The 27,395-nt window shown below is 35.1% G+C and overlaps 1 protein-coding gene across 1 annotated transcript in view; it reads left to right on the top strand.

Moving 5' to 3' along the window:
• The first annotated feature begins 307 nt into the window (after nucleotides 1-307).
• Nucleotides 308-27,395, top strand: part of LOC118182478 (adenylate cyclase type 10-like) — a 41,751-nt gene continuing 14,663 nt past the window's right edge. Inside the window, exons 1-7 of the mRNA XM_085817802.1 lie at nucleotides 308-371; nucleotides 2,931-3,202; nucleotides 6,099-6,258; nucleotides 12,898-12,961; nucleotides 19,540-19,670; nucleotides 19,813-19,980; nucleotides 23,510-23,623. Coding sequence (XP_085673928.1) covers nucleotides 348-371; nucleotides 2,931-3,202; nucleotides 6,099-6,258; nucleotides 12,898-12,961; nucleotides 19,540-19,670; nucleotides 19,813-19,980; nucleotides 23,510-23,623 — 933 coding nt within the window. The 5' untranslated portion in view covers nucleotides 308-347. The remainder of the gene's footprint in view (nucleotides 372-2,930; nucleotides 3,203-6,098; nucleotides 6,259-12,897; nucleotides 12,962-19,539; nucleotides 19,671-19,812; nucleotides 19,981-23,509; nucleotides 23,624-27,395) is intronic.

Here is a 27,395-nt window from a genome sequence, read left to right as displayed (position 1 = left end):
TAATATGAGTCACCTATTTTGAGGCAATATTTTCTGATGACTTGTGCCATCAGAAGACGTAACTGTTCTTAATATTTTAAATAAGCCAGTTACTTTAAGATATCACCTATATCAGTATTTATTTTTGTCTTTATTCCTGTAATTAAGAATTAAAAATCTCAGCTACTTTATTATTATTTTCTGTGAGTCGCAGCATTATGCGGATTGCATAAATTATGTTTTTGATTTTAATGATTGCTTACTAAATCACGTCACATACAAAAGCATTGTTTATATGCAATAATTAATAAATTGGTTTTCAGTTTCCTCTTCCTGTCACCTCATTTGGGGAGGATGATACAAGAAGAATGATGGTTTCTCTAATTCGCAAAGTAAACTTATTTAGTATTATGTAACTATTGTGTTTTAAATACGAGGGTTGGAACTTTAATAGTGGCAACACAGCTGAAAAAACGCTACGCAACAAAACCAAAGAATATCGCTTATACCACACGTAAACTACATACCTACCTAACCTCTCAGTAAAAAGACTCGTCCTGCCTACGTCACGCGCATGCGGAGTGACGCGAGGAACAAATCCTTGTATTAGCTCGCGGTCTAAAGTAAGTGTTGTCAGGATGTTTTCAAAACAAGAACAACGATGTTGGATAAAAATTGAATGTGCCAGAGGTCGTACAGCACGACAGTGTCATCAAGGGCTTCAAGAGGCTTGCGGGGAATCTGCATTGCCTTACAAAACCGTGTCAAGATGGGTGAAAGCATTCAATGAAGGACGCCAAAATGTGGCAGACATGCTGCGGCCAGGTCGTCCGAGTGTCAGCGATGCAGACGTACAAGCTGTTGCCGCACTAATGGACAGTGATCGCCACCAAACGATTCGTCAGCTGGCCGGACAAACAGGATTAGGGCATACGACTGTGCTGCACATTCTGAAGGAACGCCTGTCCATGAGAAAAATTGCTTCACCATGGGTTCCACATCAATTGACGGAAATGCAGAAATGGCTACGATACGATGCTGCCCGAACCCACCTGGAGCGCTATGAGCGCGAAGGACATGCTTTTTTATGCCGTATCGTTACTCTGGATGAGACTTGGGCTCGATCGTACCAGCCAGAACTGAAACGCCAATCAAACGAAAGGCGTCATCACGGGTCACCACGACGTTCGAAATTTCGTCAGAACCCCAGCAATGTGAAAGTTATGATGATTCTCGTGTACGACTGTGATGATGTCATCCTAACGCATACCATTTTCCCACAGCAGACCGTCACTGCGCAGTATTACTGCTCATTTTTGGAGCACAATCTCCGACCAGCTTTGAGAAAAAAACGGCGACACTTTCTGCAGAACGCTCCTCTCATTTTGCATGACAATGCTCGGCCGCATGCAGCGCAAGCTGTGACTGATTTGTTCAAGCGATGGGGCTGGGAAGTGCTTTACCATCCACCATACTCCCCAGATCTAAGCCCTTGTTACTATGACTTAATTCCTAAGATGAAGGAACCACTTCGTGGCAATCGCTTCCAAACTGTTGCTGAGATTCTTACGGCAGTAGACCGGTCCATTCAAACTATCAACAAAACAGGTGCTGCTACAGGTATTCTGCGCCTTTCACATCGTTGGAAACGAGTTGTACACAATGCTGGCGACTATATTGAAGGACTGTAAAACATGGTGACATGAATCACTTTTGAATTCCTTGTAAATGAATAGTTGCCACTATTAAAGTTCCAACCCTCGTATTTTATTCATAATATTTAAATCGCATGAAAATTCAAATAGATTTTAATAATTAACATAATTCAGTCTTTGTATATCGAAATGGGTACTTCAGATTCCTAGATTCAGTTATAGTTTTACTTGCTTATCGAAAGCATGACATGAAAATGTAGTAATTTGAGCTTTGCATTTTCTTATGTAAATAGCAAAATAACATGCATTTATATTGGTGCTAACAGCATAATAAATTGTATTGTTGATACTGCATTTCATGAAATTAAACGTCAGATTGAATACAAAATGTGCCAAAAATAACTAACCACCTGCATGACTGCTGTTTCCTTCCCTCAACTTCAATTATTCTTATTCTACAAACCTTTTTTTTTTTTTTTTTTTTTTTTTTCAAGAAATTGCTAAAAATAGCAAAAAACGTATTACGTTACACCACGCCATACATCTGATTATACGAAAATGCTCATCTCTCAGGATCATTGTCAACACAGTGTACTAAGAGGATGAAGAATTCAGGCTCAAATATCGGGCAATGCATGGATAATTGAAATTGCAATGCTTATGCAGAGAAATTGTACTTGTCCGCATAAGACTTCCTTGCTTCCTTCTTTGGAACTTCTTCGGATCTGGCGAACTTAGGGAAAGGCAGATGTATTCTCTCGTGCGAAAATATGCATACTGTCGTACAAAAGCTTTGTAGCTCTATGGCGCACAAAAGTTCTATCATTCTCAGTGTGACTCATAACTTGAGTCTTGCTTCTTTTAGAGGTATGTTTGTCATATAAGAACTTCCAGCAACTACTACGTTATTCCTATATACAATCTTTATTGATATATTACACATGATATTTACAGACTACGCAAATCCATTTTCTTTTCTCAGGTTCTCACACACGCACACCAGCCTCTTCCTTGTTAATCTTTTTTACTCCCCCCCTCAAACCTTCCCTCGGCTCACCAGTCCTCTCGACCGCTTTTTTTGGTGTTCTCCCGTCATAAATCGCAATCCTAAAAATTCATTTTGACAGCGAAACATATGTGTAAATTTAGAATGTTTAGGAAAGGCGTGTTCCGAAATAAAAGTAACTATTAGAAAAGTAAAGCAAAACCCTACACTGTATCGAAATGTATCTGATATTCATATTGATGACATACATAAGCTAAACTGACTTAATTTTTACAAATTTTTGTTGACAGTCATCGAAGAATGAGCCTGTGGTTGTTGGTATTGATAACGCTGAGCACACAGGCACAGAATCATGGCTATTTATACAAGAACTTCTCATCACTCATACAGCTTGTGTCATCATGACTTTCACAGAGGAGTTTGATTTCAGTGTGCCGTTCATCAAGAACTTCATCAAACAACAATACCTATGCATCGTTCTCGAACCGTATAATGAAGAGGAGCTGGGAAATCTCATTTGTCAAGTGCTCAATGTGGAGGCCATACACAAAGGTTTTCTTAGGTGAGTAACTTTAAAATGCACCAGAAAATTAGCAGTAATAATCAAGCGTAGGATAACAATAATAGCAATCGAAAAATGCTGAAATTATTGGTCTTGTACTAATACTTTGCCAATCCCGTAAATCAGCTTTTTCGCACAGGTATGTCATGAGGGTCCACGAGATGTGTCCCAAAAGTTTCTAATTTTAGAAGGCAGGCTTATGCTATTCAGAAAAGCCTTCTACATAAATTCCACTTCTAAATAAATTCATATTTACGTGAAGCCTTTTAACGGAGTTTTCGTACTATGCTCAAAAAATGCCGTAACACTCTAAGATGATATATTTTAATGCTAGAGAAGGATTATTAAAATCTTAACATGATTACAAGAGGTTATATTTTTAATTTATCTAAATGGTACGAGGAATTGTAAGAAAAAAGATAGTGAAAAAAAAAAAAGAAAATGTAGTAGAATGCAGCACATTTTTCTGTGGGAAATTAATTATGCATCTGCGTTAGGACTATAAATTAAGTGTGTTACCGAAAAGTATAAATAATATTTTCTGAAAGTAATAAGGCATGTTTATTAATAATATAAATGTTGACTAATCTAATGTAATATAAATAATGGAAATTAATTATGTAAGCTGTAAAAGAAATGTCAAATAGCTGTCATAAATATCCCAGTTAAATAATTTGAATTTATTACATTTTGTTTTTGTTACCTGTTAATTTCAAAATTTACTGTTCATAAGATTTACAAAAAGATTAAATTTGATAGCAATGGTGTTACATGTATATGTTCTCCGTGCCCATGGTTAGTAAATATGTAATCGTCGATCAATTCGTAATTTTAGTAAATCATTTCACGCAATCAAAATTATGTATGGAATATAGGGTGCATAGGTGATGGTATCTTTGTAGCAAATGCATCAAAAGTTCTATGTGCACTGATCTGTTGTTGGCCTGGTCTTTATTTGGTTCTAGTGTCTTCCATTTGCAACATACAGTAAGGCGGAAAAGTCCTGGTAATTTATGCAAAAGGTTTTTTTAATGCATGATAGTACGCACCCTCGTATCTATGCGAACTGTTTCTTTCTTCCTTCCTTTGAAAAGTCTTTTATGAAATGTCAATCCCAGTTGAAAGAGGAAATGAAGAAGGCTGTATCGAACCTTTGATGAAGAAAATTCAAAGAAACTCTTCTGAATAGCAGATTTTTAACAAAAAGGCATCTTAGGTTTTCTTCGCCGATTTCTGGATAACTATCTTAATGCTAGTGGAGATTTCATGTAAATAAAGCAAAAGAATCGCCTTCCGGAAGAAATGCATTTGACCGCTCCTTAGTTTAGATAATTACATGAATAAGGCAAATATTCCAAAGCATTAATTCTTAAGGCCTTAATAACTTAATAATGATGTCTGTTTTAACAGCCCTTATTTTTATCTTCTATATTTTCACAGATAACTTTAAGAACGTTTTATTAACTGTGCTCTGTCATTTTAAGAAAGAAAAGAAATCTATACTACCTACTCTGGGTCGATGCACTAAAAGTATTAAATATACTGCTTTGCATGTAATTCGAAATGTGTCCTATAAATTTCCTCACAGCTATTACAGAAAACCTTTGTTATTCAAGATATCAGCTTTATGGTCATTTACTTATACATACCTTGAATACGTAAGGTATTACAGCACAGTGTTCGCCAACCGGTGGTCCGTGAAAACCTTTTGATGGTCAGAAAAATTGGGACATTATTTATATTTTTATGAAGATTCAGTTTTAAAAATGACGAGTAACAAAGCCTGTTATGGAATATGGATTATACTTTTTCTTTTAATTTTAGCTACTACTTTTAGCGAAATTCCTTCTGAATTTCACTACTTTTGCTGGTGTATCTAGAGACATTTGAAGGTGAGAGTTGGCATCCGAGGATATGCTGTTGTTATCAGTAATACCGCGAACTGGAATTTTTTTTCCTTTTGAATTACAAACATATGGTATTGTGGTTGTTAATAACACGTTTTTCTCCGGGTAATAAACATCTTGACAGATTTTTATGAGAACCATCAGCATTCTTATTTTTAGTTGCATCTCTGGAAGTTTCCGTTTTTGTTTTGTCTAACTGTTGATCGATGGCGCCATTGCTGAGTAAGCAAGGATTATTATGTTTACAGTAATTAAAAATTGGCGGCATAAAGCTGTCAGTTTATTAGTTTATTGATACTGCTTTGCGTTTGCCCGTTTGTTCTTGCTTTTGGTGAAGTTCCTTTTCAGTGATATGGAAAGGTGAAGCTTTTTGTACAAGAACGTAAGATTTTTGTACTTTCATGTAATTTTTCAATGTGGACAAAATATGTCTAGTTTGCTGATTATTATTGCATAAATATATTTACCTTATTTCAATTCATATTAGTTGTCCGCCAAATATAAAAGTATATATGTAGTGGTCCATGAAGGTCTGAATGTTGACGACCGCTGTTATATAGCAAGTTGATTTACCATTCATTCGTTCAGTTGTTCGTTTATAAAACAACTAGATCTCACCGGCTTATAGTAAATATCTTTAGCAATTGAAAGAAAACACAGTTTCAATCACGTAGATAGATTTTACACCACCAATTAGAATGCTGAAAAAAAATTAAATAGATGCAGTATCAAAATTCTCTGTTAATAATAACCCTCACAATTAACGCATTTATTACTTCACCCCATTTATCCATACATTGGTTATGCTATACTACTTGGTAAAGTGACTTATTTCAAAATGCATAAAAAGAAACCGGTAACAATATTCATAATAATTAGAAATTTAATGATATGAGGATTTAATTTTATTTTATGCTGCATTTATATGTAGTTCTAATTTTTCAAAACTAAGATGCGAATAATGATGTATGAAATTTAAGCTTTTTTAGGGAACAGAGCCAAGGAAATGCCCTCAGATTACAGGAAATACTTATGTTACCGATTCTACAGAAGCACTTTTGCATAGTTCCTATTATCAGCGTAACAAAAAGCACGCTGGAGAGTAACTTCCAGATCGCAGAAAACGCAGAACTTGATCCATCAAAAGCAGTAAGACAATTTTTAAAGTTAATAATGCAGAATTTATATATACAGTAAGACCCCGCTTAACGCTGTTTCGTTTAGCGCTGTTTCGGTTTAGCGCTCTTTTATTTCAACCCGGGGATTCCACGAAATCGCTCGCAGCATACGGGGATTCCCCGAAATATTATGCAGCGATAGGTTTCAAATACATATCCGAAAGAGTGTACTTGTATTTCTTGTTTTGTGCGGTATTGTACAGACATATTTTGAATGGGTAAATGTGGAAGATGTCGAAGAAATAATTCAAGAAGTAGCGGCTAGTCTTTCTAATGATGAGCTCAAGGAATTAACTGAACAAGAAGAAAACAAAAATATTGACAGCAGTGATTCAGAAGAAGAGCAAAAAGAACTTTCGATGGCGTTTGTAAAAAGGAGTTTGTCTACCATAACTGAAATAATGGATCAATTCATTGAAAATGATCCAATTTTGACAGGAGTTCAAAAGTAAGGCGTGGTGTTAGAGATGCTCTATCCGTTTATGAAGAACTTTTAAGAGAACAACGCAAAAGAAAAAGGCAAACAACATTAGATGCTTTTGTCACAAAAAGGCAGAACACTGAAAAAGCGGAAGGCTAACTAAATATGACTGACTTAGAATTTTATTTGTTTTTTTGAAGAATATTCGTTTTGTTATTTATATTTTGTTTTTATTTTTGCAAGAAATAATAATGTGGTATTAATTTGGGCTTTAAGAAATAAATGTTTGGTTTTATTTTTATTAAAAAAACATACTTTTTAAATTTAATACCTAACCAATTTCCTAGCCATCTTCCCCTAACCCCAATATTTACATGTAAAGATAGCCTCGTTTAGCGCTGTTTCGCATTACGCTCTACTTTGATGGAACGTATCCCCCGCGTTAAGCGGGGTCTTAGTGTATATATATTTGTAATAATAAAACTCCATAGTCAAGAATACACTTAAAATTCTAACTGTATGTTCTTTTCATTTTTAATGGCGACGGTCTCTTATTTGAAAGTACGTGGAATTAAATCCACAGCCCCGTAGTCAAGTTGTTTTTCCCTCCTTTTCTACACGTACAGTCATAAAATGTTCTGGAAATATTTAAAGCGAACTGGAATGGCTGACGTCATTTCTTGGAAGCTCCGCCTTTCCAGAGGCTATAAAAGGACTCGCAAAGGAATATCGGGGTCTTTTCTTTAATGTAACGATGCAGTAAACTTCATTCAAAAAGTTATTAGTAATTCTTTTTTATTTACTCCGGAGATCTTAATTTTTGTAACTGCTATTCCTCCTGAAATATAATAAATGGATCCTGTTTTTTAAACTTATCGTCTGATAATTTAAGTAACGACTACATCTGTGATTCTTCACCAATCTATTTATTCCGGACAAAAGCTGGTACATCACATATATATATATAATTGTATAGCGTCTTTGAAAAGATTCAAGTAGCATAGCAAAGTTGCTAAGAAGCACTTTTCTCGCTAAAATAAACTAGATGTGCTATTTTCTGCTAAACTTCTTATGTTAACTGACTTCATTATTTAACTTCCGTGTAGAATACATACAGTTAAAAGTAACTTTAAGGTTCCTCATTCTTATCTTGCTAAATGTAATGTCGAAGAACCTAGTGAACTAATAAGCGAATTATCGCCTAGTCCAAGAACAGAAACGTAAATTCAAGTAGGGTTAATTACACTTTATTTGCTCAAAATAAAGATTTAACAGTTGGCCCCTTTCTCAGGGCGTACAGCAAAGCCTTCACTCGGGCTTAAATTCAAAATGTAAGAATTAGGAAATAACGAAGGTCTAATTAAAAAGATTTAGCAGAAGCTAACACAATTCTAAACTAGTTGAGCCGTAATATTAAATTAGCCAGAGAAGCTATCAAAAGCACATAATACAGCTGAGCGTAGTAACAGTTCGAGAGATGTAGCCAAAAGGCAAACGCGTGCTATTCAGGCTATTCACAGTGCTATTCAGGCTATTCACAGTGCTATTCAGGCTATTCACAGTGCTATTCAGGTTATTCACAGTGCTATTCAGGCTATTCAGTGCTATTCACGCGTGCTAATCTTAACTCTCTCTGGTGAAGTCAGTGGAACTTTGACTTAAATACTACTCTATTTCTCATTTGCATTTAATGCGTTTCTCAATCTGGTAAGGAATTGTAAGCTGAGGGCAGAAGAGATAGGAAAGTATCATAAAATAACTGTTCTAAAATTAAAATATACCTTTCAAACTTTTTTATAAATTCATAACTGTTTGCTCACTTTTAAACATTTTATTTGCTCTCACTTAAAAATTAGAACTTTGCTACAATTATTTTAGATCTAGTAGTCTGTAAAAAGTAAACCGGAACACCATCTACATAATCGATGGTCGTTACAAAGATCCCTAATGGTCTTAAGAAAGGACGTTATATTAAATGGTTATTATAATAAAAGTGTAATTAGTATATATGTTATATAGTTAGTCAGGGGTGGCCAAGCACCTTTATAGTCCGAGCCATTTTTCAAAATTTGAAATTTTTCGCGAGCCGCAATTAAATACGTATTTAAAAGGTATGCAAAAAAGGTATTAATATTTTTTTACAGAAACTATATTTGTTGAAAACATATAAATAAAAGTATAAAATATGTGTATTGAATTTAAATATTAAAAATTAAACACATTTATTTTACTTCTCTTGTTAATTCTTTAAAATTTGGTGAATAATTGGTGACAGCACTTCTCAGTAATTCTTTGAGATGCTTGTTAGTTAATAGTGATCGGTGTTTGTATTTCACGAATTTTAAAGTGGAATAAAATAATTCACACAAGTAAGTTGTTCCGAATATTGAAATAATTCGACAAGCAGCCTTTTTTAATTCGGGATACTTTGATTCTGGTACAAATTTCCAAAATTCAGTAATCGGCGTCGACTTATATTTTAATTGTAGAGCTTGATCTTCTTGAATCTCTATTAATTCTAATTCTCCAGATGCTTTTTGGGTCATATTTATATTAGAAATGGAAAATTCACCTTGAATTATGTTAATTTCAAATGGATTCAGAAAAAAATCAAGAGACGATTTAAAAAATTTCAAGTCTTGAAATCTATTTTGGAATTCCGTCAATATTCCTTCTAGCTTTTTTATATACTCGTTGAGTTTTCTTTTTTAATATTAAAACAAATTTTTTTAATTCGAGGAAAATGACAAGATGTTTTATTTTTAATGTCCTTTTGAAAAAGTTATAATTTAGTTTGAAACTAAATATATACTGTGAGAGGTAAGATATTATTTTATCTTTCCCCTGCAATTGTAAATTCAGTGTTTGCAAATGTTCCATGACATCAGTCAAAGACATTAAGTCTTGTAACCATTCGTCATCGTCTAATTCTGAATAGGTTATTTCCTTTTCTTTTAGAAATGCAGTTATCGGATCAAATAAATCTACAAATCGATTTAATACATTGTATCTAGATAACCCCCTAACAATGGAAAAGAAATTAATGTCATTTGGAAGTTCTTCGTCCTTTAATTCTTCAAGGAAATTTTTGAATTGTCGATGATTTTTTGCATTGGTGCGAATGCAATTTACAGTGTGTAACACTATTTTCATAACATCAGGATATTTTAAATATTTTGTAACGAGGTGTTCTCCGTGAATTATGCAGTGAATCGGTATGAATTGTGAATTTGAGAATTATCTCTTAAAAGCCCAATAAGACGGATTTTTTTTACCCGGCAATGCCGGAGCTCCATCAGTTGCAATGCTTACAAGTTTATTAAGAGGCACATCAAAAGTTTTCATTATGTAATCTAATGTATTTTTAATATCGACACCACGGGTTGACTCTTGAAGTGCTACTAAATCTAATAATTCTTCTTTAACAACGAAGTCAAGTGAAACAAAACGTATGAAAACTGCCAACTGCGGAAGATCTGTGATATCTGTCGATTCATCAAGGGCTAAGCTGAATGCAATACAGTTCTTCAAATAATTTTTTAAATTATATTCAAGAGATGTATTAATTGCAGTTATGCGTCGTTCGGTTGTGTGTCTCGAGATGGGAATTTGCGAAACAACTTTGTGCAATGCTGCATTATTTAGATATAAATTTTTAGGTACATCTTCCAAGTGTTTTTTAATAAATTCTCCCTCTCCATACGGGCGTTTTGCACGAGCAATATTCCAGTAACAATATGCCAATAACAAAACTGGCTTCAGCCACATTATTAGCTTGATTTCTAAAGGTCATCAAAACTGACTGTTATGTATTTAAATTTGATTTTAAAGAAGCAAGTTTATCTGATCTTAATTTGGAATTCGGTGGATACTGATTAGAAAACTCAGGATGATTGGTTTCATAATGTCGACGTAAATTGCTAGCTTTATAATTTTTGACCGTAGAATTATAAATAACACATAATTCTTTTCCGTTATTGTCAATAAAAAAGAAATTCTCTTCCCAATCATTATTAAAACTTGCTCGCATTTTTCTTTTTTATTTCAGTTCTCTATTCATATTTTTAAAAGAACTGGAAATAAATAAATTTAGAAAAATACAAATTTTGTGTTATTAAAACAATAACAACACGTGTTACATACTACGAATAAATTCACGTCTCATAATTTACGAGGCAGTCGAAGGGGAAGAAAATCCGACGAACGGAACTGTTACACCACTGTTTATGTTCGTCCGCGCAGTTTTCGATGAGTGATATCATTCTTAACTTGGACGGAAATGAAATTTGTTACAACGTTGCACTTAGTCTTTCATATTTGTTGTCAGTAATTTAAAAGACATTTTTGAAACAGGCCCACCAGCGGCCGAGCGGTAAATTCGCTGAACACTGGTAGTTCAGTCTGAGGTTCGAATTCCGCGAACGGGCTGGCTGCATGGGCGTTTTCGTGGTTTTATCCATGTGTAACGTATATATGAGCCATTTTCCCTTAGAAAGTCCTCCACGAAGGCATCCCTCCCCTTAGGCAGATAGCCCTAAAAGCTTTGCCATAATCACACACACACATTTTGAAACATAGTATACGGAACGATAATAATTTTTTAAAATATAACACAAAAATGAAAAGGGAACTCGGGTACATTTATCGAGAGCCACAAATAATCCTTCAAAGAGCCGCAGGTTGGCCACCCCTGGTATATGCTAATAAGCTGAAGAATTTTTGCACCAATGGTTATTATGGAACGGTCGCTATAATGAACATCATTGTAACGTACATTGACAGCCTTTATGAAGCTGTTGTGAGAATTTGCATCACTCACTGATTAATATCATTCAAGGATAATTTTGTTAAATTAATTGTTAATTTGTGTGTACAGTTTGAATATTCTTTCTTTTTGAACTGCTGTGACACACTGTTTAGTAAAACTAAGTTTTTCATTTCAGACACCAATCCCTGTTAAAAATGCATGGAGGATGTGCATTCTTCTCAAAGGTCTTGTGTAAATAACAAAAACAAAAAAAAATCATCCTATTAAGTGTAATTCAGTGTTATAAAAATGCGTTATGGAACTGAAGTTATGCAATATGCACAATGTCTGTAAAACAGAGGTTATGATATGGTAAAATCGAGTGGTCATTACAAGCCTAGATAAAGTCAGATTAAAACGCATGTTCAGAACAAAGGAATTATTTCGCTTCCTATGAGTTTTATGATATGGTTTTACCCGAAAGAGGTTTACCGAATTCAGAAAAGATAACTCATAAAACTTAGTCTCATTTAATGCATCGATGATTTGCCAATTCATCGATGTCAGTTTTCTTGAATTCACTTGCGTGATTAGATTGGTGTTAAATTTAAAAGTAATTTATAGAGATTTGACTATTATATATTGACTAATTAATGGTTAATTAGTTAAATTTATCTAATTTTCAAATGCTGCTTATTATCAGAAATCACTTAAATAAATTATCTGCCCTCCGTTCAATTTGATCTACTTCAGCTATCTGTACAAGAACTAGTAGAATTCAGTCTATTAGTGTTAGCAAACAAGAGTCATAACGTAAATTACCTACAACAGTAGAATATTTTCTTATGTTCTCACTTTTCTCTTGCCCTGACCCGCCATGTCACGTCCTTAAAATGTATTAAAAAGTTCGAGAGTTATCATCATTATTACTCGTATCAAGGAAATGTTAGAAAGTTGTGAAATGGCACATCTTTAGTGAAGTAAACTGAATTTTACATATGGAACGCGCGAAATTCCCCATGCTGCCAAAACCAAGCCATCGCCATACTGGACTGCATATAACACTATAATGTTCCAAAGCTTCATCCATTAATCATCTTTATATTCAAAACGATCATTCTGAAACACAAAGGTTGTAGAGTCATTGGGTTATTTAGAAGCAAGAGACAGGAAAAATGAGCAATTCTCTCGCCAGGACTTGAACCTCGGGCCTCTCTAATACGCGCCGAGCGTGCTGACCATTACACCACGAAGGCATGCTAAGACGGCGGGAAAAATGCCTTACAAGGTCTTTATTAATATCCCACAGTTATTAGCTAATTCGGATACTAAAAAGATAGATTATAGTCAAAGATAGAAAATTATTGCTATTTAGTATTTATATATCTCAATTTTGGTCATTTATTTTCTTTATGAATTAATTCATTTTTATATCTTTACAGAAAGTTTGTGATATTTTAGATACTGAAGGATTATGGTCAATTAAATTGCCTACTCATCTTTTAGGTAACTAAATGTTGGATTATAATTTTAAAAATATTCGAATATTAATGTGAGTCTAATATAAAAATATTGTCTTGATAAGGTATGACATTTCACAGTATGTCCTGTATTTTTTTTCCTTAAAAAATAAAACAAAAGAAAATGTTCAGATTACTTGAAAGAATAAAAATTAAGTGGCACGTTAAATTCAAAGTGTTCAAAAGGGAGTTTTTTTGGCTAAATACTTCTCAGGTTTCAAACTCGGTTAAGAAGCGGAGAATAAAACAAGAAGAAAAAAGTTAACGCCAGAGGAAAATATAGATGTATATAGACTTTACAATGAAAAGCAAAACAATACAATGCAAAGGGGAAGCGTTGTAATAACAAGCACATCATGTTAAAAAAAGTAAAAGTGAAATATCATAAAAGCAAGACATTACGGTAGAGAAATGCTGACGGAACCGTAGTAAAAATATAGAAATATGGTAGAAATATAAATTTTATGCGTCTAAATAGGAATCGTAGGACTACTCATTTATGCTTACGAGGAACTCAAAAAACTGTGAACATATGCTTCCTAACTGTATACATAGCACTTATAAGAAATTAATAAAAACAAAAACTTACTAAGGAAACATATTTATTAAAGATTTATGAAGAAAATGTTTTAAAAAGTAAATTTTCAAGTTAACAAGTTAGGTACCCTTAATATTTTCCATCCAAAATTATACATTTATTTCTTTTGACTCACTTGTTAACTGGTTGCATGTGTCCCAAGTTTCAATATATGATTTTTATACTCTCAAGAAATTCTAAGGTAGATTTATAAGCATTTTCTGATAATCTTATATTGCGTTGCTCAGCCATAAATTATATCTGTCTTGCAGAATTTTTTAAAGCAAATAAAATGTTAAAACACAGATTTTTGAATGTATATTTTAAATTATCGTGACATATTGTTACAAAAATCTGCTCTAAAATTCGTTTAATCAAAATTTATTTTCAATACACTGTCCTCTGCTTATTAAACTCACTGGTTATTAAAATCAGTCGCTTATTGCATTCAAATTTCCAGAAACCTAAACGAATGTACGAGGGATTTCGAAAAGTAAAGGTACAATGCCTCGCATTCCTTAAAAAAATGATTTATTTAGAAAATGTCAGTTACCGCTTATTAACTGGATTATTTATTATTTTTTGACATAATCACCCCCGTTATCCAAACATTTGTTAAGTCAGTGCACAAGCTTTTGTATCCCACAGTCATAGAAGGTCGCGGCCTATTGGAACCCAGCGCGCACACAATTTCCTGTACCCTAACTTGACAGTCACAACTTCATAAAGAGTTATCATTGACACTTCCGGTATGATCTGATACAATTCGTTCAATTTGAGACGTCTGTTCGCACGAATTGCGTTCTCTGTTCTCTGAAGAAGGGCATCAGAGATCACAGATGGTCGACCTGTTCTTTGTTCGTCATGGTCCTACCTTCACAGAAATGACGACACCATTTCGTTACATTTTGTCGATTCATAATGTTCCCATAAACAGAAACAATTTCTTTGTGAATATCTACTGGTCGCTGACCTTTTGCATGAAGAAAACGTATGATTGAGCGCACTTCGCATTTGGCGGGATTCTGAACCGGCGCAGCCATTTTAAACACGACCTACTCTGACCAGAATCAACGTTGAAATGCCGAACGACCGCGAGGAGAAAGCTAACGGTTCAAGGTTAACATCTATGTTGCCAACTTGCTCACCAAAACTTTTCTTTTCCTCTGGCGTATTAAACTCATCTTCCCCGGTTATGAAACTCAAACTGGAAAAAGTCTGATTATTCAGATGCAGAATAAAATCTTTGTGGCTGATAAAGGCTGTTTGTAGTATCTTTCAGTTATGTAGTGCTTGAATAAAACCCATTTACCAGATACTTCGTCTGTCAGTGTTGTTAGAAACAAGACCCCTTGGAGTGTTGGATAGATACACTTCCCTAGTTCCTGTCAAACACTGATTGCAAATCTCTTTGACTAGAGCTGGCAGCAACAGAATACCTTTATCTTATGATTAGCAAAAGCTGGCTTCTAGAGGCTTGAAAAGAAGCACTTTGATTATAAATGATTGTTTCTCAAGATGATGCTGAAGTGAGCACTGGTTCCCTTTCTCGAACACCAAATGATAGAGGATGGCATTCATACACACATCAAGTTTGAAGGATGTTTTCAGAGAACGTCATGAAATGTTTCTTTGCGTTATCGTACATTATACGTTTTTGATTGGAAAAGAAGAATGATCGTTGTAGGCTGAAGAAAACAGAAAAGAAAGCGTAAGTTACGTCTATAACTATGAAGTGACAAGTCGACTTGACAGACAAAGATGCAATCTTTTTTCTTGTTGCCAAGAAACGGGAATTTTAGATTTGAACAAATTACTGGAAGAAACATTTTTGTTTGCTATATGCGTGACTTATAACATAACGAAAATGCCTAAACGAAATTTTTTAAGTCTGAAAGAAGAGGCTAAATTGATGCATTTGGTAAATGCAGCCAAAGAGAAGCAGCTCTTGATTTTCCAAAGAACTGTGCAGTTTAGTTAAACAAAGAAAAAATATAATAAAGAGCTAGTGAAAAATGAAAATATTTCAAGAAAAAGCAAAACGCGTAGAAAATAGAGATACATTGAAACCGCTCTTCTAGAATGGTTTTGAGATAAGAGATTAAAAATGTTCTAACTTCTAGACCTAGCAGAAAAGGAGCTAGGAGGTATTCGCTAAAATGCTAAAAAAAAATTTGTACCAACTGATGGATGATTTTGCGAGATGAAAAGAGGTAAATAACGTTGTTTATCGGAAACTACATGGTAAGAAGCAAGAGGCGGATCATTACTCTGGTGAGAAATGGATAAAAGGCGTTTTCCTCGGGCTTCTAAAAGAATACAAGCCACACATAGTTTATAATACAGATGAAACTTATCTATTTTACAGAGCATTACCGAAGCACACATTAAGGTTCAAATGTGAAATAGCCGTTGGTTTGAGAAATTAAAAGAACGAGTTACTGTGTAGTAACGTGCAATATGGATGCACCAGTTACAAAGACACCAGTGGTTACTGGAAAGAGTAGGAAACCTCGATGTTTAAAAGGAATTTTAGATTCTGGTATGTCATTTAAGACTTCAAGATAATATTACATCTACAGAGGCAACTGAAACTAGTTTTCTAAATATTTAGGGGAATATAATGAGTACACGAAGCTTCAAATGTTATGAAGTTTCTTTCTGTTTATTCTGAGCCATGTAAAAAAAAAAAAGTTATCACCTGCGACAATGGGTACACGCAATAATGATTTGCTTACATTTCGCAAGCGGAGTCGATATGTAGCTGCAGTCATTTCACACTTGTAAATCTGTACTTGATAGGTGATTTATTTCGCACTGTTTCAGTTTAATACTCACTAATGAATCATGATGTTCTGTACGATGTTACTCCTTCGAGCTGGCTACTGAAAGATTTTCATTCATAACTTTCTAAAATACAATAAAATGTTATGATGAACATATCGGCCTTGAATTTTATTTATATTATCTGAGTTTAATACCTTATTCTGAAAACTCATATGAAATTGATAACTTACATGAAGAGATTATGTCGTCTTTGAGAGTTACCAAGTAAATCTTAAATTTCAAAATGTTAATTGTATTTGTCCTCTTAAGAAGATAAAATGTTAATTCTTTTATTCGTATGTTACCAGATTCTGTTAAATTGAAGTTATTCGAATTATTATCCATATTATGTTCTTAAACTTAATCTGAGTAACTGTAAAATACATTTTAATTAGTGACTGTCAACTAGTTAGAGAAGAAGGGTACTAATCACAATAAAATATAAGTTATGAGATCAGTTATTAAAGAGGAGTTAACTGTTGATAATTAACTGTTGATAATCATGACCTAAGAATTAAATTAAGATTAAATTATTTTATGTGTGTTCAGTTCGTATATTTTTAACATTGTAGGGTTTTCCTTATTTTGCTTAACAAATTTATTTTAAGTTTTCCTGTTCTCAACTTCTCAACTTCCCCTCACATTCTCTCGCCAGGATGTAAATTTAGTTATTGAAATGCTATTTTAACGTATGTTTATCTCAGTTTATTCAGAGCATGTTTCGCTAGCCAAGCGCAAGTTTCGTCGCTATTTCGCGGTCACGCTAGTAAGCCTCTTGGCCTCATCAGTTTAGTAGCCCGCCAGTTAGATTTCTGTGAGTCCAACTCTTAGGCGTAATTTTGAAGTGCGTTCTTGCACTCGTTTATTTTTCAGATTTGATTTGTATTATAGTGTCTACGTTTAGTTACTGCCGCAAGTGAACGGTGTTTTGTAACGCCCGAAGTCCGTGCTTTCTGTTAAATTAGTTTGATTTAATAAAGGGTTATTTTGCAGCCTTCTTCTGTTGCTGGTATTTAATTCACGCCTGTGCAAGAATTCGCCAGGTTTATTGCAGAATCTAAATTAGTGTATGTGGGAAAATAGAGATAGGTCTTACAACATGCATTTTTTGTGTAATTTTATAAGCTAAATCATAAATCTTCATTTATTATTAGTGTGACTTTCGTGTTTAGATAAGGTTGTATAATGACTATATTTTAATTCATTTTAGTATTTTTATTTTAAATATGAAACATTTAAATGATCTCAGCATTTTTATAGAGAGGAAATAATCTAACGGATCAACACGAAAATTATGAACAATCCAGAAATACAATGATTTCCAAAAGTTAAGCATGAAGTTAAAAGTATCAATTTTGGAAAGTGTAGCAGAAAGGGCTGAAAATCATTGTAGATGCAGACAGCAATATGCAAATTCCATACAGCTAATCACAATTGATTGTCCGAACATATGTTCACATGCAGTCATGTAAGTATTCCGAAGGGTTCGAAGCAGTTCATTTAAATATTGATACAAAATATTTATAACTTTCGTGGCATAATATTTGCAATATTCGTGCTCTTATAACTAAAAGAAGACAGACAGATAGTAAGAGTTGGCGTGTTTTCGGAAGCATTGAAACAGGATAGTCATTAACTCTTTCGCATCGAAGTCGCCCCAAACGCCCGAGCATTCAGACATCGGCTGGACGCCCGAAACGCCTGAATAATTTCCTACCCAGTGCTTTACCCCATCACGTTACTGCATTACTCATTGCTTTCAGGTTTTGTTAAATCACATGTCAATCATTCTTTTGAAGCTAAAAGTAGCTTCATTGTTTCCTTTGTTCCCTCCTTTCCTTTGTTTACTGTCAGTGTTTAGCTTTTGATGCCCGAAGTTGCAATCCCGTCCCAAGGGGGAACTTCACACAGTGTCAAAGCGTCGAAGAAAAAAGTTCTTGCTTTACTTAAGTAAGGCTATTGTAGCGCTGTAGTATTCAACTTCTCATGGGGGAAGGAAAAGCATTCCAAGAGAAATTCTTAGATACGGGCGTTTTCGATGTTTGGGGAATTGAGATTTTGCCCTCTCTCGATGCGAAAGAGTTAAAGAACATTAAAGAAGTCGTTGTTTTCTTTGGTATTTATCATTCGGTAATTTCTGTAAAGTGGAAATAATTTGAAACAAGTCAGACAGTCGTCCATATCTGTGTCCGATTGACAAAGGGTTACCACTCCGGCTGATATAATCGATTTATTGCCATTTATAATAGCCAGGCGGAATCGAAAAGCAACTTCCAGAGTTGTCACATCCATGGTTGTCGCATCACTTAGTAAGACAATATCTGGCAGTTCTGTGCCCCAAAACTTCGCATGAAGGGACTACACGCCCGAGTATCAAATGTTTATGTTTCACTAACCGTCCAATTCAGAGAAGCAAGATTAAAGTAGTATCACCAATTTCTCAATAGGACTGTCTCAGATTGACGCAACATGCTGCTCTCAGACAAGTCTAAATTTTCTCTTAAATCGGACGATAAGTGCCTAAGTTTTGTAGGAGAACATGTCCCACGGAATATGACTCAGAATATAGTCGGACAATACGCTTACAGAGGTAGCTGTATCTTCGTGTGGATAGGAATTTGAACGGGGTATCTCATCCAGCTGGAAATCTTTAAAGACTGCTTGGAAAGGGCTTTGCATTTTCGAGACGAAATCCTACATTTCATTTGAAGACTACGCTGCAGCATTTGGCTCTGATTTCCTCCTTATGAATGATAATGTCCGTCCCTGTCGAGTCAGCATCGTTAACAGCTACCCTGGAGACTGACGGTATTTCTCATATGGAGTGGCCGAGGTATTTCCCCGATTTTAATCCTAATGAAAAACCTTCGGGATCCCCTCAGGTGTCTTTTCTTTGGACGTCTATCTCCTCCAATCAATCTCAAAGAGTTGAAAACTGCTGTTATGGAGAAACGGCCATGTTTGATGTATAACGGTATAGATGTTTGATGACCCCATGAAAACAATGTATAAATCGATACAAATTTTGTATAAATCGATACAAATTTTGTGACGTCAACACGGCACACGGTTTTACTGTTTTTATTCCTAATAATAGTGATTTTGATTTGTTTAAAAAAATATCAGTTAAACATAAAGCGAAATTAATGTCATTCTTTCAGATTTGGTGAGGGATCATACCACTGGTCTTAATCCTGAAGAACAAATGTTAATGAGAAAATGTGCTTTGCTTGGAGACACCTTTAGCCTTTACATTCTTGAAGCTGTATGTCCTGAATATTCAATGCTTGAAGTAAGATATTTTTAATTTAGTATTACATTTTCCACATTCATTGAAAATTGTTCAGAACTGCAAATGATCAGACATTAAATTTATACAGTTCGTTACATAACGTCTGCGAATATTTATTATTTTTTATTCTTTTTCTGAGTAGCTAAGAGCCAAAGCTGAAACTCTGCTGAAGAAGAACATCCTCACTTTCCAGTGCAATCACTTAGAGATAACGGAATCAAAAGATAAAAGAAGCATAACTTTGAGAGAAGTACCTTCGGAATTCTGCATTCATCCTTTGAAATTCTATTCAGAATTCCTTAAAAAGAGCGTAATTAATTCTATGCCCGAGAGCCAGCGAGAGCGGCTGAACTTATACCTTGCAGATTTACTCACAGAAATCGACAAATGTTGCGATTCTTGTAAAAGAGGCTCTGAAATGCGAAGGCTTTCTCCTTACTTTAGTTTGCTGAAGTAATTGTGTGAAATTATTTCCTCTGCTACGTCTATCTTTCATAAATGCCAAGTCGGAAAGACTTAGAACTTCTCTTACACTGGTGTGCAAAAATTAAGGACGAAGTCGAAAAATTAGCATACCAGCTGAACGAAGAGGCAGAGCGAACAGAAAGACCAATCAGGAGATTAAGTAAGGTGATGTACGGTAGCACATGCGCAGATATGCAGGTAGACGTAATGGGGGAGTGTCTGAGTAGTATAAAGCATGTTGTCGGTGTAAGATCAGTATTTCTGGCAGAGAGATTACACGCCGTATAGCAGTTAAAATCACACCGAGTTGCTGCCTCAGCGAGAAATGGCGAATAATCAATCTGTTAGACGACATCTGGATGCTTTTACCCGAGGTCGAATCATTGGGAAGTTGGAGGAAGGCCGCAGTGTGACAAGTGTGGCTGCAGAGTTCGGAATTGCTCACAGCATCGTTTCACGACTTTGGAGACAATTTCAAACTACAGGAACAGCTATTCGGGGGTTTAGTAGTGGTCGTCCACGAGGAACCACTGCCGCAGATGACCGGTATATTGCCTTATAGGCCAGAAGAAACAGACGGCAGACAACGGGAGAAATCGCTAGACACACGACACAGGCGACTGGACGATCGATATCGCGTTTTACCGTGGCCAGAAGACTGCACGGTGGTGGTCTGTTTGCACGACGCCCTGTACGGTGTGTACCTCTAACGCCTGCCCATCGGAGAAGGCGTTCTCTGTGATGCCGGGAACACCGGAATTGGGAAGATAATGAATGGGGACGAGTACTCTTTACAGATGAGAGCAGATTCATTCTGAATAGCGATTCTCATCGCATACTCATCTGGAGAGAGCGGGGAAGCCGCAATCATCCCTCGAACATCATTGAAAGGGACAGGTATGGAGGTGGCGGTGTTCTCGTTTGGGGAGGCATCATGCTTGGTAGTCGTACAGACCTTCACATCTTCGACGCAGTTTCAGTCAACGGGACCCGTTATTGTAACGAGATTCTTCTTCCATATGTGCGTCTTTTTAGAGGCGCTATGGGTCCGCAGTTTCTTTTCATGGACGACAATGCACCATGTCATCGCACAGTAGCTGCCGAACAGCTCTTAGAGAGTGAGGATATTGAACGTATGGATTGGCCGGCACGATCTCCGGATCTCAATCCCATCGAGCATGTATGGGATTTTCTAGGCAGACGCTTGGCAGCTCGTACCTTACCACCAGTAACGATTCCGCAGCTTCGATTGGCGCTGCAAGACGAATGGGCAGCAATGCCTCAACAACTCATTGACACCCTCATTCTCAGCATGGGCAGACGCTGTGAAACCTGCCTAGCAGTCAGGGAAGATTATATCCCCTATTAAAGACCGGATGTTTCTTGCTGGATACCCATCACAGGGATGTTTCGGCCTTCAGTTGCATTGCGCTCCATGCTACCTTTTCGATAAAGTTACTTTTTATCCCTCTGATTTCTCTTTTAGTAAGTGTTGCTTACATTAGTCATGTCCTTATTTATTGAGGATCTTACGGTATCAAATGTGTTGATTTGGAAAGCTTTTGTACAAAGTTATATTGAAAAAAACCGTCTCGTTCTTAATTTTTGCACACCAGTGTATATTAAGCATACGTCGATATTAGCAAACGATATTAAGCGTAGATGTCAATAAGTTCTTATATTGCTTATCTGATTTCACATCATTTAAGGATTTCTAGAAATTCTCTAAGTTAAATTAATTCATAAAATTAAAGAAATGAAAAAAAAATTAATTTATTACATTTTAAACGAATTATAAGTTATTAAAAGTACATTACAATTGCACTGTAACAATTTTATGATATGCTGCAAAAGTGCTTTCAAGTTACGCTAACTTAAACGTAAGCAGCGTAAATTGTTAACGCAATAACAGATATAAAAACAAATAAATATTACATTTAATATATACAGCGCGTGCATGAAAGTCCTTATGTGATTTAAGATATTGTCATTAATTTTCTTATTTTAATCTATTTCGGTTCATTGCAGAAACTTCAGAATTCCATTAGTTGATCTCCGAATGTGCCAATGTCTGAATTTGAGAACACATATTCTGATGCAGGTAGAATACCATTTAAACAAAGGAAACGGTGATATTTCTAAGCGCATAAACATGTTGCTAAAAGCCGCAGAAAATGGTCTAGAAGCTGGAAACGCAGTTTTGGTACAGTAGTTCTTTTTAATTATTCTGGTATTTAAATCTTTCTTATTATTTAACACTGTATATTATTATAAATTCTTAAAAAAAAATATTTTTCATCTTCATATGATTTTATACTCAAATCAGCTCGCTTCAGAGGAAAATATAAATTAGTTCAGGACAATATGTTAAAATTGAATGTGAAAGCTAGCTTTTAATATAGTTTACATTCATTATTTGCAGCAATTTGAGACATTTCTTTGAGCTACCAGTTCATTTTCATTTCCGCTGTCATGTTTAGCCTGATGTACCATTTAAAACTGGTAGGCGCGAATTCAAGTTTGTTGTGGCATTTAACAGCTAAGGGTAACTGAGGACCAAGTACCCTATCTGAATTAAATTTGATTGGCGTGCTGACCATTGCATTAAATTAAATTATCACTCACTGAAAGCAGTTGCTAAGTGTTTGTTATATTGTTGTCAAATCATTTTCGTTCTGTAATTCATAGGTCGTTGCTAAAAAGAAACACTATTTTCATCGTTCATTCTGATGTTTATATAATTACTAAGCCATAATTAACACCTGACAGCATACAAGGCTCATACCTAGGACACCATGTTTTAAAGAGTTGCAGAATTATGTTATACTCTCCCATAAACATATTTCATACTTTCCCACTGTTTTTTCCGTTATAAAAGCAAGAAAAGTAGGCTTTGAAGGCCCCTGAAAGAGCACTGTGCCTAGGAACCCAGAATAGTTCAATCAGTAGACTTTATTAGCTCTACCTACTAGCTCTATGCTTTAAAGGTAGTTTCTTTGAGACTGAAAGCCATAAAGCGTTCTCCATCAATATTTGTGAGCGCTTGATATTAAGGTTAGATTTAGTTCAGTTAGTTTATCAGAACGTGGCAAAGCAGGGTTATCTGCTTATGCATTCATGGAGAAATTTCTTAGAAAAACTATCTCATATTTACGCTACACATAGAGAAAACCAGGAAATACCACTATGCACCCTGCTCGTTCAACAGGGTTAGGATCCGGGCTGAACTACCAGCATTCAGCGATCTTAACCAATCGAACACAAATTGGGGCCTACTTGATGTTAAATATTATCAGCTAAATGCTGCATGATATGTAAGTTTTAACTTTAATCCCTATTATTAACTCCAGTTTTTTTATATTTTACTCACTCAGGTCGAAAGTATTCTGAACAAAATTAAACGTTTGCTTAAAAATGTCACAAAGGAAAATGGCGACGAAACAAAACCAAATGCAGAAGAAATTGCCACCGAAAGACTAAAAGCGGAGGTATGAAAGTGCTATTGTTTCTGATATTTATTGCAAGAAAATAATTTCAAAAGCAGATTCTTTTAACTCTTTGAAGACCATAATGGCCCAGGCGGCCTTTCATTCAAACGACCACAACCGCCCAAAACGGCCGAAATTCCGATGTTGTTTTCTTCCCTCCCCTAAAGTATGCAGTAGCAGGTGCAGTTTCCCGAAATGCATTGTATCAGTTTATTGCAGACAGCTTGTCCTAAAAGGATTTATTTATGGTTTCTTATCTTTATTTGTTAGGAAGTAGACAGTATGACATTTGAAATCTTCACTCTTCTTTGTGCGTTAATGGATGGGGAAGAGAAAAAATTGCTGTGACTCTCGAAAACCTTTTCGGACGATTCGGTATTTTATGCATACAGATTAGAGAAAACTTCGGTTTTCAAAGAGTTAAATAATTCATAAATTCGGGCTAATAGTACGTCATCAGAAATTCACATGCTTCAAGAGAATATTTTTAGGTTCTTAAAATAATTCCTTTTAGTCCAGTGAAGTTAATTTAAAATTTGCAGAGCTTAGAAAATTTTTCTCGAGATCTTAAAAATACTCAATAAAAAAAAAACTTAAAAAGTACTTTAAAATATTTTAATTGAGTGTAAATTCTGCGTTTTCAAAGGTTCAGAATTGAATTATTTTTATTGCAAATGCTAACTAGTATCAGTGATTGTAAGTATGTATTAGCTCACTTTTCGTAAAATTTTGTCTGCTTATGAAATTTACTTTAGCTAACATGATACTTTTACATTAATTCTTCTTTGTACCTTCTATTTCTTCCATCATTCTAGAATGAGAACGGTGTCAAGTTTAAAGAGCAAACAAAGTTATCATTTAGGATAGTACTGAGGTTATGACCTAATAGCTTGTAAGCTTGAGAATAACCTCCCACCTGTAGGCGCTCACTCCCGGAACGAATTCTATTGTTTGCTGGAAGAGTCCAAGATTTGTAGGTATGGTACGTGAAAGTAAGGATGAGCTAAGAGGAGAAAGGAAAAGGGATTTTGAGTATAGGGAATTCAGTCGTTCCGGGACTAAGCGCTTACTATGAACGTGCTCCTGCTTTGTGAGGGTAGCTAAGCGTTTCGTTAGTAAGTGTATTATTTATTATTCTTATTGATTGTCTACCCCCTTTTTTTTTAAAGTTACAATTTTCTACAATACCTTAAGTAAATAAAAACTTTACAGTTACAAATATTCAATAAAACCTGGAGCATAAATAATAAAATAAGCAGTGAAACTCCTTCCACGGTTCGGGAATAAGTCAGTGAACATATCCCTTTTTTCCCTAGTACCCACTTACCCACTGAAAGCCATTCCACGATCTAATTATTTCCGTTGGAAACCATTCCGGAACCTTTCCTTTCTATTCCTCTCACCTGCATATATTGAACTCACCCAGCTAACAATAGCAGGTGTTCCGAGATTGACGGTCTAGTCCTCCCACCTAGCCAAACGGCAAATAGTCTGCGGTTTTGATATCTCCCCCCCCTTAGTGATTAAGATTAGTTAGTCAATAGTTAAGAGCAGACAACACACCACTGCTTTGCCGTAGGGTTAACAGCTGTTGTCCTCAGATTGCAGTTATTTGTAGTTATAAATTTTCAGCATTTGTGCTTGAAATAAACTGTATGTGTACTCTTGCATTTTTGATGATACAGTATGTATGAAGAGTTATCTAAATGATTATTTGCCTGTACGTTTTGGAGAGTAGCTTTCAACATGGAAGCTAATAACGCTTATTTTTCCTATAATATTCGTTATTTTGATTATGTTTCTTCTGTTCTCCTTCCTTTTCATGAGGCACATCCTTATAATCACTGATACTGAGTTATATGTGATGAGGGACAAATATTGAGGCCTCTTGTTATTGGGATAATACATTAATCTGAAAATAAGTTAACTAAATGCATTCCAGATATACTTGATGAATTAAACAACTGTAACTGTTGAAACCTTTCAAGTAATACAGGGTATTGTTTGAAGACTTTAAGCTGTGAATTACAAGGATTAAGCAAGTGCACTTAAACAGCTAACGGGAAACCTTACATATCTATGTGAAGAAATTTTAATAGAATTTTTGTTTGCTTTATGCAGTTAATATATGTATTACGAATTCAAAAATTTACAAGCTATGAATCATGAGAGGCAATGTCTTCATCAACAATTTCTTAGAAAATTTATGGCTTTTCTTGTCAATACGTTTTGAGATATATCAGCCTAAAACAGCTTTAAAATTTCGCATCAAGACACACAAATCTTCCGAAAGGGGAAATTAACTAGTCCTAACTAAAAGTTAACTTTGAATTAGTTTACAAATGCCTAACACTAAGATTGGTCTTTTTAAAAGGTTACATAGGTAGTACGCAAACTGCTGAAACTACAATACGTTTTAAATATCAAGAGGACTAAACCTCTGGCCTTAACCCCTTCGAGCCGGGTAGCGAAAACGCGCGCTTATCGCTGAGGCCGGCAGTGTCTTACGCGAGCGTCTCTCCAGGGCCGGGGGCTTTTTTGCTACTAAGCCTGAATCCATGAAATTTCCGAAGTATCAACGCATTGTTTAATAATGCTCTATAGAGTATTTAAACGGCTTATGCTTTATAACTATTTTTATATATATACTTTAATTACCTTATTTCTTGTTTAAATGCATATTTTACACATTTTATTTTAATTACTCACCATTTTATGAATTTTAACATTATACATCTGAAAACTAAATATATTACTTAAAATTCTCTTTTCGTATGAAAAATTTGAAAACAGGGATCTACACACAGTCCTACGTTACATGCCTTGAACTCGTAATAACTCATTTGCCGTTTTGGAGGATTTTTCCGGGAATGTGAACAAACGAAGCATCGTCGTCTCATTTTCTTATCAGTCTCTTCTGAACAAAGTTTTGGAAAATGTCTTTCAGTTAATCTTTCAGAATCAATATCAGAATATCAGAATTTCAAAATCAATATCTGAAATATTTTGCATCATTTCTGCTATTTCATGCTCTGTTAAACATTTTCGACGCTTCGACATTTCAACTGTAAAAACAAAGAATTCACGTCTAACAAGATCTAATTATTTTCTAAAAACTGAACTGCAAACCGAAATACCCAACGCTTTAGAGCAAATAAAACTTCTCTACTTACAGTAAACAACTACCACGTGCGAATAAAGTGCGATTTAAAGAGACGTCATAAATCACGCCATTCGGAAACATTTATTTTCCCGTTTGTTTATATAATCAAAAACTCGTGTATGTGAGTCATGCTTCTCTCATTTCGAGTAGAAGGTCTAATTTACATGTATCTGAAACCATATGGACATACAGTGCCATCTTGTGGCAGAAATTATAGTTTGAAAAACGTTCCAAAGTACTGGCACAAATACGTGACAGTCGGTAGAGAATGGAACAATCCTCTGGCACGCCTGCGTGTCGGCCGGTAGGTAAGTGCGTTCGTTGCTGGCACGTATACGTGACAGTCGGCGCGAAAGGGTTAAGGGCAAGCAGCAACTGATTGAAAACTCGTAAGAATGCAGTGGCAAGGCGGTTCACTCCCCTGTCTCTCTAACTCTTGGCAAAAAGCCACAACTTAAATACTTGGGCGTTAGCAAGTACAATTTGCATAAACAAGTTAAAACATTTAATTCTGGCTGGAAGTGGAAACTAAGAAAGTATAGTAAAGTTTTAAATTAAAATAAACGTTAGGGTAAAACTTAAGATCCTTACAAGGGTTTAAAATGCACG

Source organism: Stegodyphus dumicola, chromosome 5 (assembly GCF_044657685.1).
Source record: "Stegodyphus dumicola isolate Sdum_Otavi_A_Nest chromosome 5, ASM4465768v1".
Lineage (NCBI taxonomy): Eukaryota > Metazoa > Arthropoda > Arachnida > Araneae > Eresidae > Stegodyphus > Stegodyphus dumicola.
This window is presented reverse-complemented; position numbering and strand designations above follow the sequence as displayed.